This window comes from Ascidia mentula, chromosome 7 (genome assembly GCF_947561715.1).
Source record: "Ascidia mentula chromosome 7, kaAscMent1.1, whole genome shotgun sequence".
Classification (NCBI taxonomy): Eukaryota; Metazoa; Chordata; class Ascidiacea; order Phlebobranchia; family Ascidiidae; genus Ascidia; species Ascidia mentula.
Window position 1 is genome coordinate 16,160,388 of NC_138572.1, and position 18,481 is coordinate 16,178,868.

General features: G+C 38.8%; 1 protein-coding gene across 2 annotated transcripts; it reads right to left on the reverse strand.

Annotated features, from left to right (window-relative positions):
- LOC145908318 (uncharacterized) lies at window positions 1-6,235 on the reverse strand. 2 transcript variants are annotated; one of them, XM_082995571.1, is made up of 12 exons: window positions 5,969-6,234; window positions 5,509-5,689; window positions 4,636-5,328; window positions 4,113-4,276; window positions 3,529-3,642; window positions 3,275-3,337; window positions 2,358-2,516; window positions 2,044-2,109; window positions 1,902-1,955; window positions 1,224-1,292; window positions 714-1,029; window positions 1-447 (listed from the first exon to the last, which is right to left on the reverse strand). In XM_082995571.1, exons 2-12 carry the CDS (start codon window positions 5,679-5,681, stop codon window positions 171-173), a joined length of 2,148 nt encoding a protein of 715 aa, XP_082851697.1. In that variant the 5' UTR covers window positions 5,682-5,689; window positions 5,969-6,234; the 3' UTR covers window positions 1-170. The 2 variants fall into 2 exon arrangements, with proteins under 2 accessions (XP_082851697.1, XP_082851698.1); XM_082995572.1 differs by lacking the exon at window positions 1,902-1,955 and having other exon boundaries at window positions 5,969-6,235.
- Between the last annotated feature and the right edge of the window lie 12,246 nt (window positions 6,236-18,481).

The window sequence follows — 18,481 nt, forward strand, 5'->3', positions numbered from 1 at the left end:
GTCTAAAGTAGATTGCGGCACCGAGAAGTTCGACAGCTTGATAGAAGCTTTGATTGTGACGTCATCAAAATGCGTCAAATTTTTCATGTTTTATATTAAAAGATTCGCTAAAATTCATGGAGGACAATAGTTTAAAGCGTTTTACTGACAAATAACAACACAAAATAAAATCAGTTTTGATTTTGCTTGCCGTGATTTTGAAGCCTTTGCACCAATTCCTTGTAGTAAGGATCCTGCTTGCCATGAGCTGACTTTACGATTTCTATGGCGTTTTCAAGATATCTTCGACTCATTTTGATTTTTCCAACCACCTCTTCAGTTTCAGATATCCACACCCACCACTGGCCTATCCACTTGGCCTTGTCTCCTTTTTGTAAGGCTGGTAACTTTTCTCTTTTTTGGACAAGTTCGACCATACGTGGAATGACGTAATCAGTAGATATCTCGCTGGACAAAAAACAGGCAGTCGTAAATGAAAGGATTTGCAAAAAAATCCATGCAGCAAAACTGCATCAAAATCAAGTTTTCCTGGCGACCCCAACTTGCAATAGTACGTGAAATATGTACATGATTAAGGCACTTCAATTTATAACTACCGTTTATTGCTTATACAGCTAAAGTATTAGGAAAAAAGGGACAACACGACACCAAGTCCATAAATTTTCGATTCGTTGGGAAGTTTACATGACAACAGGGATTACCACAAAACTCACCGAAGGGGGGATTTCAGGAAATCGCCTGAATTTTCCTGACACATTTTGCTCATCTCCTTCACGTATATTTCCATCCCCATAACCGTGTTCTGGTGATTGTTCGGATGAACATAGGCCAGTTGGGCGACCTCGAAGAACAGAATTGCTTCCAAAAACTTTTTCTCGTTCCTTCGTCGATTCGCGGCGCCCTTTAACAAGGGAACTTTCGTATTCGAGTTGGAGTTGATGAATTCTAACACTTTTCCAGCTGTTTCTCTAGCGTGATTGTACTGATGCGCCTCCAGCATTTGTTTGTAGGTTTGTATTAACTCCCGACCTTGAAAACATGTTCTTTGCTGAGGGGAAACGTTAAGATTTCTGATTCACAAAATCATAAAAATCAACTTGAAATTCACTAAATATTTGAGAAACGAAGTTTCAATTATTTCCAAAATCTGTAAATCTGTTTGGTGTAAAGCCAAGTTTTTGTGGTTAGTCCTGACAAATACACGAATCAACATAAAATCGTACCTTTTCCTTGTTCGAACATCTGATCGAAATTAAGAATGTTGGGTTTTGAAGACGACAAGTTGGACGAGGCTGGGGATTAACACAGAATAAATATTTTGTGCGTGAAAGTTGTTGGTTTTTGTGTTCGTGACTGTTTTAGGGAAAGCAATAAACGTAATATACTGCATGTAACTTGTGGTTACACCAGCACCGTTGTTCTGTATATTACAATTCAATGTTGTTATGTCACTCTCTAGTTAGGGTTCGGGTCAGTTTCATAAACTAGTCCTTTGATACCGAACCTTTTTGTGGTTGCGTACCACTTGGAGGTAAAACAATTTCGACGCGTACCACCTAGTTGTGTGTTACAGAGTAACCTAGGTGATGAAGTAATAAACATTTTGAGATCAGAATTTTTGAATTCGAACTGATCCGCACCATCTGGAATGCCGTCGCGTACCACTAGTAGTAGCGTACCACCGGTTGGAAAACACTGACTTAGTCAGTGACATTGCTTACGCGAGACCAAGTAACGGCGGTTGTTATCGCGCAAAAATTACGTAAGGATAAGAGCACAATTTTCGAACAAGTTATATCCGCCGTTTAAAGTTTATGCCGGGCCGCTGTAGTCAACGAAAGCCCGACAGGCCGATATTTCAAACATTGTTTAAATTTCATGCATTGCCTTGATATTCTTACTTTGGGCAGAAGGCGGAGAAGGCGGAAATGTGGATTTCTGTTGAGTTGAAGGCTCTGAAAGCAACAATGACATGCAAAATTACGACGCATTTTCGCAGTAAGCAAGAGCTATGGTTTGCAGAATTGTCAAACACTTGTGTACCTGAAAAGCACAAGTCTTCGTTTCCATAATTAGATGGAGGTCGGTCAACATTCTGTTGTACAGGAACTAAAACACAGTAAAAATTATGTGTCGGTTGATCATCATGCGTTCGAGTAATTTAATGAGGTGCCCAAATACATTCTTCACCTGGCAACAAAACACTGCATTCCAAATGACTTACGCTTTTATATTGAAACAAGCGACAATACTAAACTTAAAACACAGGTAACTGTATACAATACAAAAGTGGGATATTTCTACAACAAAAGAAGTTCTTTAACATGTGCAATCATAACAGTAACACGGTCTCTAACCACTGAAATTTGCTGTGGGAAACGAGTAGGGAGCTTCTTGCATCCGAATCAGCTCATTCTCTTTCAACGTTTCAGCACTTTCTGAAAAAGTTGGTCTGGAAGTCGGTGGGTTCGGGGTTCGAATCCCGCGTGGTGCAGGTCTTGGAAGACTGGAGTTGCCTGTTTGAAATGACTTTGTTACAAATTACCGCGTATAAGAGATTATCAAAATAACAAAGGAAACGATAGTTGAGAACAGTTCATTCACGAAAACCTATATTCATAAAATTTTACATCACAACTTATGCTTAACGCTCTAACGACTGAAGAACGGGGGTGTATTTTGGTCAAGGTAAGCCCAGGGATGAGAGCTCAAAGCTCACCAGGTGCTTAATTTTTCAAATCTCGCTCCGACTTATCGGTTAAAATGGCTGATTCAGCTTGACTGCGATGCCAGTGAACCTAATAAACATACGACTGTTAAGATCGCCAAGTAAGGGCATGCGATCATGCCTTGTCATGTTATACCGTGAAACATATCTGTGTTGACGAATCAAACAATTACGTACTTTTTAATATAATGTCATATCGCCTTGGATTGACAAGAGGCGGCGAAGGTGCCCTCAGTTAACGGTTCATTGGCTTTGTCCGCTTGCAAATGTGTTGTCCTTCACGCGTCCGCGTGCCAACAAGCTGTCCTTATGTTAGAATAAAGAAGCCCACGTACGAATTACCCAGGAATCCCATCTATATAAGTGTATAACAATATTTTTCAACGCCTAATGTGTTATTTGTTCTCTCATTTTGTCAGAAATTTTATTCGAAAAAGTGTCAAGGATTTGGGTCTGTGCGGCCGTTTTATTAAACCGATATCTGCAATTGAAATGAGTGACATATGTCAGTTAAAGGGTTGTTACTTTTGTGGACAAACAACTTACTTGTTGTTGGAGAGTTAATGTTTAAAGATTGAATTGAAATTGGTGTTTTGGGGTTGGTCTCGTCTGGAAACAATAAAATATACAATTAATTACTCCTGCATTGTTCGGTAAAAAATTGAAATTTGTTTCAAATGGAAAACGTTCGTAGACATCTTAATTGTGTTACCGCTACCATACGGCTATGGCATGCGCAATGAATTGCAAGAAAAAAGCATAGCAGTTCCTATACAAACACCGCCAGACAGCGCAAGTACCTGACGCGTCTCCGCCATCAGCGACGATCTCTCTGTCAGCTGTCGGTCGCGATGATGTCATCACGCGAGATTGCGCCATTGAAAACCCGGCGCCAGTAAACGGGGCTTTCCCGCCTGCGAAAGTAAAGTCTTACTGTGAAAGAGGAAACAGAACCACCGTGTTAAGTCAAGCGTGAAACATATGCGGATAACTCAAAATTAAACAACAATTTTGACACAGGACAAACATATGCATTATATATTCTATAACTCCACCAGCCTAAATCCAGCAAACAAAACACAGTTGACATTTTAGTGAATATTTCGCAAAAATTATACCAGAATGAAGCAAGTTGACAAAATTATGCAGTATCTTGGACCAGGTCCTTAAACATGTTATGTTTGAAATTTTTTATGCACCTTGGCACCAAATGTACATCCACCAAAAAGTCAACTTAAACTGTGGTTGCAACTCTAACCAATACAAATTGCTCTAGGATCTATTTTTTTAAATTTGAAGTAAGATTGTGTCAACAAACTTCGTTGTACATAGGAACAAACAGTTGTGTTCTTTGATATAAAATGTTGCACAATTAATAACTTACCTGAGTCAGTAAAACATTTCCTTACAGGGTCAAACTCATGCAGAGGAGAAGTATTGTGTTCTGTAAATGTGGGTGTGGAAAATTGCATTTCCTTCTGAATTTGAGATACTTGCAATGTGATTGCAGAAATATCTTGCAACATGAAAAGTTCCCCAAGCTTTTTACTAAAAAAATATTTGTATGTATATAAGTCAGTAATAATTTTGGGCTTGAAAAGTTAATCAAGCTTTTTTCTAGAAACATATTTTACACTGTTTAAAAATCATTTTCTTAAAACTTAATTGGTAAAAGCATACTTCGAATCCAAAAAAGGAAACCAGAGCTAAAATGCCGTTGATCATATTAAGTAGATACTTCGTACATACTTTGAACATATTCATATTAAATAGAAAACAAATACAAAACACTTCTTTTCAAAATATTCCACAAACAGTTGTTAATTTGACGGAAAATGGCAAAATGGTTTTATCTAAAATGAAATTGACTTTTACAAATAAAGTTCGACAAAATAGTATATTTGTACCTGACAAAGGACATATTGGCCCGTGTTGCTGGATTGTGTTGCCAACATTCCTGTATTACGGCTAATATTAGATCAACAATTTCATTTTCCTCAGGTGTTGTATCTTCTTTTATCTCAGAAACACTTATTGAAGGACGTTTGCCACCCATGATTGCATCAATGTAATTATCAAGTGATGTGGAACCCATCGGATATTTTTGGAACAGTATAAAATACACAACCATGGCAAAACTGAAGACATCATCTTCTTTAGTGATGGTTGCCAATGGGTTGGAAAGTAATTTTGGAGATGCAAAGGTTTTTGTATACTCCCTATGCTTCCTGCTGGAACTCATTGCTGTTGTTGTACTGACACCGGTGATTGTTGACAACTTGGCACTTCCAAAATCACCAACTTTGCAGATTAAATGTGCGTTGATAAAGACATTTTCTGGCTTAATATCACCATGAGTCATCCTTTTTTTCCCTGGGATATTGTGGATGAAAGCCAGGGCTTTGGAAATATCAAAACTCATTCTAAGTTGCAACCCTGGTCTGAGCTTAACATGAGAATTCTGAAGCAGGGTACCAAGGTTACCACCTGCCATGTATTCCATTACAAGGGCCATGGCATTGGGCCATTCTGTCCATCCATACAAACGGACAATGTTGTCATGGTTGGCATTTTCAAGCATTTTAATTTCATCAGAAATTCTGCAAAAATTATTTTAAACATCAACTTTTTTGTCAAAGCACATAAAATCACAGTTAAAACCAATTTATCAAATAAATAAGCCAAGTTTCTTTCAAAAGATGCCTGAATAAGTGCTGCAGAAATTAAATTTTATTTTTTCTTTGGCTCTGTCACTTTATATCACCACAAGCATTACAAACCTGTTTTTAATGTTTATCTTGTCTTTTTTCCCACCTTGAACCCCAAAGCATTTAAGTGCAACTTTTCCAAAATTTTGAATGTCACCTAGCAACACAGTGCCCACCAAACCTGAACCAAGTTCTCCATCATCTGTGTTGAGACAGCGGATTTCTGTCACATCATATCCCGTCATTTTGAAAACTGCAAAAAAGAAATGTAATCACAAACTCAACAAACATTATAGGCAAAGAAAACTCCAAGCAATAGGACATCAATAAATAGAAAATATAATGTTACCTTGATCTAGTCTAGTGTACAATCATAAATACTATTATAACCTCAAATAAACCTTTTCATCTTAATCGGTTTTCCATGAAGCAAGGTTACAATCCAATAATTAAAACCAACATGAATATATAACAAAAAATACTTGAAAGTAAAGCAGATAATGTTTCAAAAATGTGAAACACAAAAACAAACCTTCTGAAAGGCAGAAGCAGAATCAATAGTTTAGAAACCAAATCATTGTTGCACCAGGGGCAAAAACAACGGCTTTAACAAGGCATTACATATACTTGATTTTTTGTTACTTTATTACACTTTAACAAACCACAAACAAGTTCCTCTCCCAGCATTTGCAAAACATGTGGGCTAAAGACAGACCGGTAACACCGTTTTCTCCAGTATATGGCGCTATTTTACTCCAGTAAATACGTTACCGGTCTGCCGTTAGCTCCAAGAAAAAGCAATTAGTTTGTTTAGTTGCGTTACGCATGATCAACCACAATGCTTTTCTCAACTCGTGCCGTATTTTCAGCATGCCTTTTTCATCAGGTAGATACATTGACCACATAACGGGGGCATCGACGCAAACCAGATTATGACGTCACAATCGCTTTTAACAATGGACAAGGTTGTGCGTGCGTCAAATGTGCGTGAAGTGCGCTGTAGTCTGAAACGTGTCAACTGAACCGTGAATGTTTTGAAGAATATAATGTGGGTTGGGCCTAGATTTCAGTTATGGTGTAGCCTGGAAGCATTAAATACTGTAATGTGGGTTGGGCCTAGATTTCAGTTATGGTGTAGCCTGGAAGCATTAAATACTGTAATGTGGGTTGGGCCTAGATTTCAGTTATGGTGTAGCCTGGAAGCATTAAATACTGTAATGTGGGTTGGGCCTAGATTTCAGTTATGGTGTAGCCTGGAAGCATTAAATACTGTAATGTGGGTTGGGCCTAGATTTCAGTTATGGTGTAGCGTGGAAGCATTAAATACTGTAATGTGGGTTGGGCCTAGATTTCAGTTATGGTGTAGCCTGGAAGCATTAAATTTGGTACGTCACAAAATTCTATAATATTTACTTATGTAGTTGTATGTTTGTTATATATTTTGTGTCAATGATTTCATTATTAGTAATTCCTCCTCATGATGGCCCAGTTTAAAACTAAGTCCCCAGACCTATGTTTTTTGGCTAGTAATGAACACACCCACTCACAGTACTATGATCATGCATCACTGGATATGACACTGAGAAATATGTTGAAGAATGATCTATATATTATCCACATTAACATTTGCAGTTTAAAAAAACACAAAGATGATTTAGAGAATTGGATATCAAATATGTCTAAAATTCCTGATATAATAATGATAACCGAAACGAGAATGAAGCATAGTGTTATTTACACCACAGATATTGAATGGTATGAATTTTGCCACATTGACACAGTTTCTAATGCGGGTGGTGTAGGAATGTACATTAAACAGTCACTTTCATATCACATAAGGCATGACATCACACTCCTTTGTCAAGATAGTGAAAACTTATGGGTTGAATTATCACTTAAGAAACAACAAATTGTCCTTGGTGTAATATACAGACATCCCACATACTCTCATGACTCATTCCAAGATGCACTTTCCCAAACCCTACATGATCTTAATAAACATAATATTCCAGTTTATATTGGTGGTGATTTTAACATTGATTTGATGAAACATAACAGTTCTGACTCAGTGCGCAATTTCATAGATACCCTTGCCTCGTACAGTTATACACCTCTGATATGCCAACCTACCAGGATAACTCCCCACAGTGCAACTCTTATTGATAATTTTTTCTCTAGTAATTCCAATGTAAAGTTTAAATCTGGTATTATTACAACAGACATATCTGACCATCTTGGAATATTTATTATACTCCACACAGTAGCCCTCAGTAAACCACTAGAGAAAATACTTGTTAGAGATATGCAACATTTTTCTGCCCCAAACCTAATGCAAGACATAAACTTTCTGATCGAAAGCTTAACTCATTCCAACCAAAACCCTATTGATCAATTCACTCATTTTGTCCAAAACTTTATTTCCATTTTACAACATCATGCACCAATATCCCACCTGTCCAGAAGAAGAAGGAAACTAGCACAGAAACCATGGATAAGCAAAGCTATATACACTTCCATTAAGAAAAAAAATAGACTTTTTCACATGTTATGCAAATCACATTTTTCCAGTATTAGCAAATACAACCAATATAAGGCATACAGAAACCGTTTGAACCATGTAATGAAACAAGCAAAAATCATTTTTTACAAGAAAAAACTAAAAGGTAGTGAAAAAGACATTGCTGGAATATGGAAAATAATCAACAGTATATTGCAGCGTAAACAGTCCAAACCCCATAAACCCACTGTTGTAAGAACAAACCATGGCAATATGTCACATGACCCTTTAATTATATCGAACACTTTTAATTCCTTCTTTGCCAGCATAGGAAATAGCATTGCACTCTCCATACCGTCCCCAGATAAACCCCTCCCAGCTGTTGCTTTAAGTGGCAATGTGTCTTCATCCTTCTTCTTCTATGAAACAACACCACACGAGATAGAAATGTGTATATCCCTTTTAGATGCAACAAAATCGGTACCATCTCATGATATCCCCATTAGGTTCATTAAGCTAGTTAAATACATAATTTCACCCTTTCTGTCGGAGGTGTATAACTGGTGTATTCGTAATGGACAATATCCTGTAGTTCTTAAGTCGGCAGAAGTAATTCCCATACACAAAAATGGTTCTGTGAGTGAGTGCACTAATTACAGGCCAATATCATTATTGTCCCCTTTTGCAAAAATTTTTGAAAAAATTATTCACAGCCGCCTATATAACTACCTTTGAAAAAAGTAAGTTAATTTCACAGCATCAATACGGATTTAGAAGCAAACATTCCACGTCACTCGCCATTTACGACATTTACGAGAAGCTCTTAGAATCTTTTGACAATAAACAGTTTACATGCGCCATTTTTCTAGACCTGTCTAAGGCATTCGACACCGTAAATCACGAGAAGTTGTTGGAAAAGTTAGAGCGCCAGTATGGAATTAGGGGAAATACCCTACACTTAATCCACAGTTACCTTGTAGGTAGAAGTCAATGCACTAGAATAGGAAATTCTGTGTCGGATATTAAACCCATAACATGCGGTTGCCCACAGGGTTCGCCATTAGCTCCTTTACTTTTTTTATTGTACATCAATGACCTTCCGCAAGTATCCTCTTTTACAACCAAATTGTTTGCTGACGACACGGTTCTTTCAATGACCTCCCCTTCACTTATTGACTTACAATCCCGTGTTAACGAACAACTCACAAATGTTGACAACTGGTTAAGGCACAATCGACTTTCTCTCAACATTCGGAAAACAAAGTTCCTATTGTTTTCCCCTTCCACCTCAAGCACTGGCAATTTCACCGTCACCATTGGTCATGAAAAACTTTTGCGATCAGATAATATTAAGTACCTCGGTGTATACATTGATGACAAACTAACCTGGACAACTCACATTCACTATTTAGAAAAGAAATTGTCACAAGCATGCGGCACTTTTTTTCAGTTGCGAAGTAATCTTGACGTCAAAACGTTGAGAAACGTTTGCTATTCATTTGTATATTCCCATATTCAGTACGCTATCGGTGCTTGGGGTGGAGGATCGGCACTCTCACTGAAAAAACTCAACACCATTCATAATAACATACTCCGCTCCATAACCTTTAGTTCCTTTCAAAGCCATGTCACGCCATTATATAAGAAATTAGATCTCACAAAAATTGGAGACATTTACCAACTCGAACTGGCCAAAGTAATGCACGATTTCCATACCGGCAATCTACCGGCCTCCTACAACTCCTTATTTTCGTTAGTAGGCACAGTGCACGATCATTTCACAAGAAATGCATCGAAAAAGAACTTATTTCACCCAAGAGTTAACACCACCTTCGGCTTACGTATGCTAAAACATAGGGGCCCACAGATATGGGAGGAAATAAACCCTTCCATTAGATCGCTCTCCCGTCCATCATTTAAAAAAAAAATCCCCCAATATTTCACATCTCAGTATTAACTTCCTTTTTCATCCACCCTGTTAGCAGTCCGTTTTTCCCTTTTTTCTTGTAGTCCTCCTGTCGTTTATTGCGTTTCTTCTGTCTTTTTTTTATGGTGTTTTTATTTGTGTTTTTATGTATATTCCACTGTACACTCTACGCCTAAATGAACAATTTACTGCCGTAGGATCCGTTGTTGTTTCAGACCTAGGAGCGCTGCACACCAACATCACAACGTGCGATTGATCATCAGCAAGACCTACGATGATTCAACAAGCGCAACCTCCATACGATCCCGACCATCTCCAACCAAAACCACCACGTTTGGACTGTCCTCGGGACGTTAAGGTCTGTCGATGTGGATCAAAGGAAACGTTCTGAGAACCGAGTTGGCGTTTGCGTTTCGATGGGTTTTGCTTTGGCCAGCACGCACCTTGTCGTCACATGCAGCTTGTCGCAACCCATCACCTCCCAGTGCGACTGGCTGCGATCCTACGGCAGACGGTGATTCTCCGTGAGGAAATCATCTTTACATGGGTGCCTGACTCGATAACCTTTATGGTTTTATCGGTGCCCATGCCATTTCATTTCCTTGTATATTGTTCGTCGCGTAGTTGCTTTTCTCGCAAAATAAACATGATTTGATTTGATTTGATTAAATACTGTAATGTGGGTTGGGCCTAGATTTCAGTTATGGTGTAGCCTGGAAGCATTAAATACTGTAATGTGGGTTGGGCCTAGATTTCAGTTATGGTGTAGCGTGGAAGCATTAAATACTGTAATGTGGGTTGGGCCCAGATTTCAGTTAGGGTGTAGCGTGGAAGCATTAAATACTCTAATGTGGGTTGGGCCTAGATTTCAGTTATGGTGTAGCGTGGAAGCATTAAATACTCTAATGTGGGTTTGGCCTAGATTTCAGTTATGGTGTAGCCTGGAAGCATTAAATACTGTAATGTGGGTTGGGCCTAGATTTCAGTTATGGTGTAGCCTGGAAGCATTAAATACTGTAATGTGGGTTGGGCCCAGATTTCAGTTAGGGTGTAGCGTGGAAGCATTAAATACTCTAATGTGGTTTGGGCCTAGATTTCAGTTATGGTGTAGCGTGGAAGCATTAAATACTCTAATGTGGTTTGGGCGTAGATTTCAGTTATGGTGTAGCCTGGAAGCATTAAATACTCTGATGTGGGTTGGCCCTAGATTTCAGTTATGGTGTAGCCTGGAAGCATTAAATACTCTAATGTGGGTTGGGCCTAGATTTCAGTTATGATGTAGTCTGGAAGCATTAAATACTCTAATGTGGGTTGGGCCTGGATTTCAGTTATGGTGTAGCCTGGAAGCATTAAATACTCTGATGTGGGTTGGCCCTAGATTTCAGTTATGGTGTAGCCTGGAAGCATTAAATACTCTAATGTGGGTTGGGCCTAGATTTCAGTTATGATGTAGTCTGGAAGCATTAAATACTCTAATGTGGGTTGGGCCTGGATTTCAGTTATGGTGTAGCCTGGAAGCATTAAATACTCTAATGTGGGTTTGGCCTAGATTTCAGTTATGGTGTAGCCTGGAAGCATTAAATACTCTAATGTGGGTTTGACCTGGATTTCAGTTATGGTGTAGCCTGGGAGCATTAAATACTCTAATGTGGGTTGGGCCTGGATTTCAGTTATTGTGTAGCCTGGAAGCATTAAATACTGTAATGTGGGTTGGGCCCAGATTTCAGTTAGGGTGTAGCGTGGAAGCATTAAATACTCTAATGTGGTTTGGGCCTAGATTTCAGTTATGGTGTAGTGTGGAAGCATTAAATACTCTAATGTGGTTTGGGCGTAGATTTCAGTTATGGTGTAGCCTGGAAGCATTAAATACTCTGATGTGGGTTGGCCCTAGATTTCAGTTATGATGTAGTCTGGAAGCATTAAATACTCTAATGTGGGTTGGGCCTGGATTTCAGTTATGGTGTAGCCTGGAAGCATTAAATACTGTAATGTGGGTTGGGCCCAGATTTCAGTTAGGGTGTAGCGTGGAAGCATTAAATACTCTAATGTGGTTTGGGCCTATATTTCAGTTATGGTGTAGCGTGGAAGCATTAAATACTCTAATGTGGTTTGGGAGTAGATTTCAGTTATGGTGTAGCCTGGAAGCATTAAATGCTCTGATGTGGGTTGGCCCTAGATTTCAGTTATGGTGTAGCCTGGAAGCATTAAATACTCTAATGTGGGTTGGGCCTAGATTTCAGTTATGATGTAGTCTGGAAGCATTAAATACTCTAATGTGGGTTGGGCCTGGATTTCAGTTATGGTGTAGCCTGGAAGCATTAAATACTCTAATGTGGGTTTGGCCTAGATTTCAGTTATGGTGTAGCCTGGAAGCATTAAATACTCTAATGTGGGTTGGGCCTAGATTTCAGTTATGATGTAGTCTGGAAGCATTAAATACTCTAATGTGGGTTGGGCCTGGATTTCAGTTATGGTGTAGCCTGGAAGCATTAAATACTCTAATGTGGGTTTGGCCTAGATTTCAGTTATGGTGTAGCCTGGAAGCATTAAATACTCTAATGTGGGTTTGGCCTGGATTTCAGTTATGGTGTAGCCTGGAAGCATTAAATACTCTAATGTGGGTTGGGCCTGGATTTCAGTTATTGTGTAGCCTGGAAGCATTAAATACTGTAATGTGGGTTTGGCCTGGATTTCAGTTATGGTGTAGCCTCGAAGCATTAAATACTCTAATGTGGGTTGGGCCTAGATTTCAGTTATGGTGTAGCGTGGAAGCATTAAATACTCTAATGTGGGTTGGGCTTAGATTTCAGTTATGGTGTTTAGATCCATTAACATAATTTAGGTCGTTCTGTTTTGACTATGTTGGTTTCAATAAAAGACATATGACATTTGGAGCGACAAGTCAAACAGAAGACACAAATGAAAAGGTTTATTATGATTTTATCTAAAAAAAACAATTTTAAATGCTATATACTTGAATTTCAGCTGAACATCTGCAATGCTTGTGTTGGAATATTGCATCTGTGGAAATAAAGTATAATTTGAATAAGGTAAGAATTACTGTTAAGTCTTTGAAGTTCATTTTGTGTGGTCGTTTTTACTCCTGCCCAAAAATGAAATTATTTTATATGATACTATGGATATGGTAGTATCTGTCGTCATATTACAAAATATTTTCACTTCGTATATTGTTTACATTGGATTTAAGAAAAATGGATAATCATGTATGATTCTTGATTGATAAAACAAAATTGTTACAAAGCTTTAACACTGCAGATTCTGCAAGGATTGAAGCCACCCATAAGCTGCAAGAAACCAGATACAAATTTCCAAACATATTTTTTGCAAAGTTGAAATCTTTATAAAACACATTAATCTCATGTTAGACAGCATTTGTGTTATGTATATTGTTTTGTGTATGCTAATTGTGATGAACTTCCTTTGGGCACAAACATTGCACTCCTTGTCACATGTCGCTACAAAAACAGTGCTATTTGTGTTGTAATCGATTTCTCTTTTTTATGGCGAACTAAGTGCATTTCAGGCTTTCCCAATAAATAATGTTTGCTTATATGTTGATGGACTGCATTTTTATGTTGTGTTTGAAAAATTCCTACCACGCCCAGGAGGCTTTTCCATGTGGTCGTTGGCATTTTTGATAACCCAGACGCCTCGCCAGTAGCCATATGAAACTGGGTTGAACAACATAATACATGTTGAAGAAAACACAATACTTAAATAGTATGGTCTTAAAATCACTCTGCAGAAGTGTTACACCTCTCAGGTAGAGTCCCGATTGGTCAGGTTTACCATCACTCTACGAGTGTTACACCATTTGGGTCAAAATCCGTAGGTATGGTAGGAAATTCACTTCACAGGAGTGTTACACCTCTCAGGTAGAGTCCCGATTGGTCAGGTTTACCGTCACTCCAAGAGTGTTACACCCTTCAGGCCAAAACCAAAAAGGTACGGTATTACAGTCACTTTGCAGAAGTGATAAAACTAAAAAAATTGGGACATTGTGGTTGTTATGGTATAGTGAATAAATTTCATTTGGCTGGTGTTCTTTTTTGTTTGACAGATTGTAATGCTGTTTGATTTACAATGTGCACACAAAATATTTATCTTTTTTTGCTTGCTTCTCTGAAAAACCAACACACGTGATGTGAAACCACTGTCCACATCGAGTGCACTCAATCCAAACTTTTTTCAGGGGATTGGCGCCTTCATCTCCACATACTTTACATGTCTCTATTTCATTTGTGCCTTGAAGACATTTGCCAGCAATTTCCCCAAACATTTCAAGTCTATAGCTGTAGGTACAAACATTTTGCACATGTTTTTCTCCAGTTGCCAGCCATTTCGCATACATACATATCATCACTCCACAGCTTGATCCATCTGGCTGTTTTGTTCTGTGTGGTATTTCCACAGTATTAATTTTCCAACCAAACTTTGTTACCATTAGACAATTCACCATAGCTTTTGCAGTTTGAACATTGCTGTTTGTTTTTACACAAGGCATTGCTACTGGGTCTATGTACAGCATTTTTCGACCAGGGATGTCAACTACAAGCAAAACCCAGTGAAAGCCTGAAGAGTTCCAAGGTATAAACAGTGTTTGTTTCCCTTGCAAATTCATCCCTTCCCAAACTTTTTTAATGGAAGCTTTTCTTTGTAATATTTGAGCCACTGTCGAACAAACATAAAGTGTGTGTTGGTGCACACCAGTTAATCGCCATAAGTAGCTGTTAATGACTTCATCATAAAGCCAACCAACATTAAATCTGCTGTCATGCTTTTTAAGCTCGCAAACTTCAGCTGGTGGCAATGAGTCTATCAAATGCTTCATTAATTCAATAAACTTTTGATGGCTTTGTTTGCAATCTGAGGTTTTGTTGTCAATACCGCAGGTTTTGTCGTCAGTTACAATGTTTTCAGGTTGAGCAATTGATTGGTTTGTGGATGAAATCTTGATGTCTTGTGTTTTGACCACAGTATCACAAACAGTTTCAGCTGACAATTTGTTCACAACAACCGGATCCAAAACCATATAAACAGAATTGGAGTACCAATCTGGCAGACTATGCCATCCAACATCTGCATACTTGTTAAAAATTGCAAACATGTGTTTGCATGGTAAAAAATTGTGTAAAAAATCATGACATGTACACTTTGGAAAATCTCTTTCGGTGCCAAATTTAATGGTGTATATTTCAGAAGAGGAACTGCTTACCACAGTGAACAAGTCCCCTTTTCTACATATAGAACTTGCCTGAATGTTTGTAGTTTCTCCGATACGTTTTATACAATGTTTTACCAATTTTCTTGGTCGGTTTCGAAGAAAGCTGGGAACCTCAGCATTGTAACTTCTGTAATTTCCAGAAGATCTCATGTTTTGTTGTTTGTATCTGCTCAAAATAAAATTTATTGATTCATTTTGATTGCATGTTCTTGCACATAACCATAAATGTTTTAGTGGAGGTACACTCACTTCTCATATGCATTTGGCAAAAATTCATGGTGCAAAATTGTAATTAAGCCAGAAAGCGACTTATCAGTCCTAAATCGCACATGGCATTCTTTTAAAACTCGGTTTTGTCTCTCAACACCATTGTTGGTGCGGATCAAAACCTTTAACTGGTCTGCTCGATAGAGCCACATCCTAACTGAAATCTGGGCCCAACCCACATTACAGTATTTAATGCTTCCAGGCTACACCATAACTGAAATCTAGGCCCAACCCACATCAGAGTATTTAATGCTTCCAGGCTACACCATAACTGAAATCTAGGCCAACCCACATTAGAGTATTTAATGCTTCCAGGCTACACCATAACTGAAATCTAGGCCAACCCACATTAGAGTATTTAATGCTTCCAGGCTACACCATAACTGAATTCTAAGCCCAACCCACATTAGAGTATTTAATGCTTCCACGCTACACCATAACTGAAATCTAAGCCCAACCCACATTAGAGTATTTAATGCTTCCACGCTACACCATAACCGAAATCTAGGCCCAAACCACATTAGAGTATTTAATGCTTCCAGGCTACACCATAACTGAAATCTGGGCCCAACCCACATTACAGTATTTAATGCTTCCACGCTACACCATAACTGAAATCTAGGCCCAACCCACATTAGAGTATTTAATGCTTCCAGGCTACACCATAACTGAAATCTAGGCCCAACCCACATTAGAGTATTTAATGCTTCCACGCTACACCATAACTGAAATCTAGGCCCAACCCACATTAGAGTATTTAATGCTTCCATGCTACACCATAACTGAAATCTGGGCCCAACCCACATTACAGTATTTAATGCTTCCACGCTACACCATAACTGAAATCTAGGCCCAACCCACATTAGAGTATTTAATGCTTCCACGCTACACCATAACTGAAATCTAGGCCCAACCCACATTAGAGTATTTAATGCTTCCACGCTACACCATAACTGAAATCTAGGCCCAACCCACATTACAGTATTTAATGCTTCCACGCTACACCATAACTTAAATCTAGGCCCAACCCACATTAGAGTATTTAATGCTTCCAGGCTACACCATAACTGAAATCTAGGCCCAAACCACATTAGAGTATTTAATGCTTCCACGCTACACCATAACTGAAATCTAGGCCCAACCCACATCAGAGTATTTAATGCTTCCAGGCTACACCATAACTGAAATCTAGGCCAACCCACATTAGAGTATTTAATGCTTCCAGGCTACACCATAACTGAAATCTAGGCCAACCCACATTAGAGTATTTAATGCTTCCAGGCTACACCATAACTGAAATCTAGGCCAACCCACATTACAGTATTTAATGCTTCCAGGCTACACCATAACTGAAATCTAGGCCCAACCCACATTACAGTATTTAATGCTTCCAGGCTACACCATAACTGAAATCTAGGCCCAACCCACATTAGAGTATTTAATGCTTCCAGGCTACACCATAACTGAAATCTATGCCCAAACCACATTAGAGTATTTAATGCTTCCACGCTACACCATAACTGAAATCTAGGCCCAACCCACATCAGAGTATTTAATGCTTCCAGGCTACACCATAACTGAAATCTAGGCCAACCCACATTAGAGTATTTAATGCTTCCAGGCTACACCATAACTGAAATCTAGGCCCAACCCACATTACAGTATTTAATGCTTCCACGCTACACCCTAACTGAAATCTGGGCCCAACCCACATTACAGTATTTAATGCTTCCAGGCTACACCATAACTGAAATCTAGGCCCAACCCACATTACAGTATTTAATGCTTCCAGGCTACACCATAACTGAAATCTAGGCCCAACCCACATTAGAGTATTTAATGCTTCCACGCTACACCATAACTGAAATCTAGGCCCAACCCACATTACAGTATTTAATGCTTCCACGCTACACCATAACTGAAATCTAGGCCCAACCCACATTACAGTATTTAATGCTTCCACGCTACACCATAACTGAAATCTAGGCCCAACCCACATTACAGTATTTAATGCTTCCACGCTACACCATAACTGAAATCTAGGCCCAACCCACATTATATTCTTCAAAACATTCACGGTTCAGTTGACGCGTTTCAGACTACAGCGCACTTCACGCACATTTGACCACTCACAACCTTGTCCATTGTTAAAAGCGATTGTGACGTCATAATCTGGTTTGCGTCGATGCCCCCGTTATGTGGTCAATGTATCTACCTTTTCATCACACACACACCCAGCTACACATTGTGGTGTTAAACTTCAGTGTTCATTTTAATCACAAACAGCAGTTCAATCAAAAAGTTGCTTTTTCAGCGTGTCGGTTTACCCGTTGTCGGGGTATGTCCCCGCTGGGTGACCGTGGGGTACGACTGCGTATCGGCCTCGCACCTTACGGATCCGACTGAGTCTCGTTGGCAACTCGGCCTCGTAGGCAACTTGCCTTCTCTATCTCAAGGTTTACTGTTGGAGTTAAAGAACTCCTTTACACAAGTCTGTGCGTCTTCTAAATAGTCTAACTCCCGACTAAACACATACATCCACCAAGCTTCAAGCCAGTCCAAAGTTGTTCATAAATCCATTTATTGATATAATCCAACGAATAAATCCAAGTACAGTACAGTACAATTGGGGCTCCTGTACAGTGTACAAAAGCAGAACCAACAGCCTAGACCCTTACACAGCAACCTTCAAAACACACTGATTTGGCAGGCGCTAGTTGCTCTGCTTATATAGTCTGCGGTTGGCCACACGTATTGATACCTTATTTGGAGTTGTTGCGCAACTTGAATGCAACTTGAAGTTGACCGATTTGGTCGATTACGTCAGTTATTTTTATAGCTTAATTAACTAAGTGCCCTAATAGGTTATTTATGTATAGGTAGACTTTGTTTTCAGAATAACTAAAAGTAGTTATGTTTATTTTAGCTTTATTTATCATTTGCGAAAGAAGTACTTGTGTTTAAATCAACCTTTATTTATTATTTGCCAAAGAAATGTCTGTAATTATTTTAACTTGATTTACATAGTTAGTTTGGTTGCCTAAGTTACCTATATGACTTTATTGCCCAAATTTCATGGTTTATAACACATCTATAATGTGGCTGCTTC

Coding starts and splice junctions, on each gene's coding strand:
- LOC145908318 (XM_082995571.1), bottom strand. CDS start 5,681: ATGACGGGATATGATGTGACAGAAATCCGCTGTCTCAACACAGATGAT. Junction 3,338..3,528: donor TGATGGCGGAGACGCGTCAG/GTACTTGCGCTG, acceptor TATTGTTTCCAG/ACGAGACCAACCCCAAAACA. Junction 1,030..1,223: donor GATGTTCGAACAAGGAAAAG/GTACGATTTTAT, acceptor CATGTTTTCAAG/GTCGGGAGTTAATACAAACC.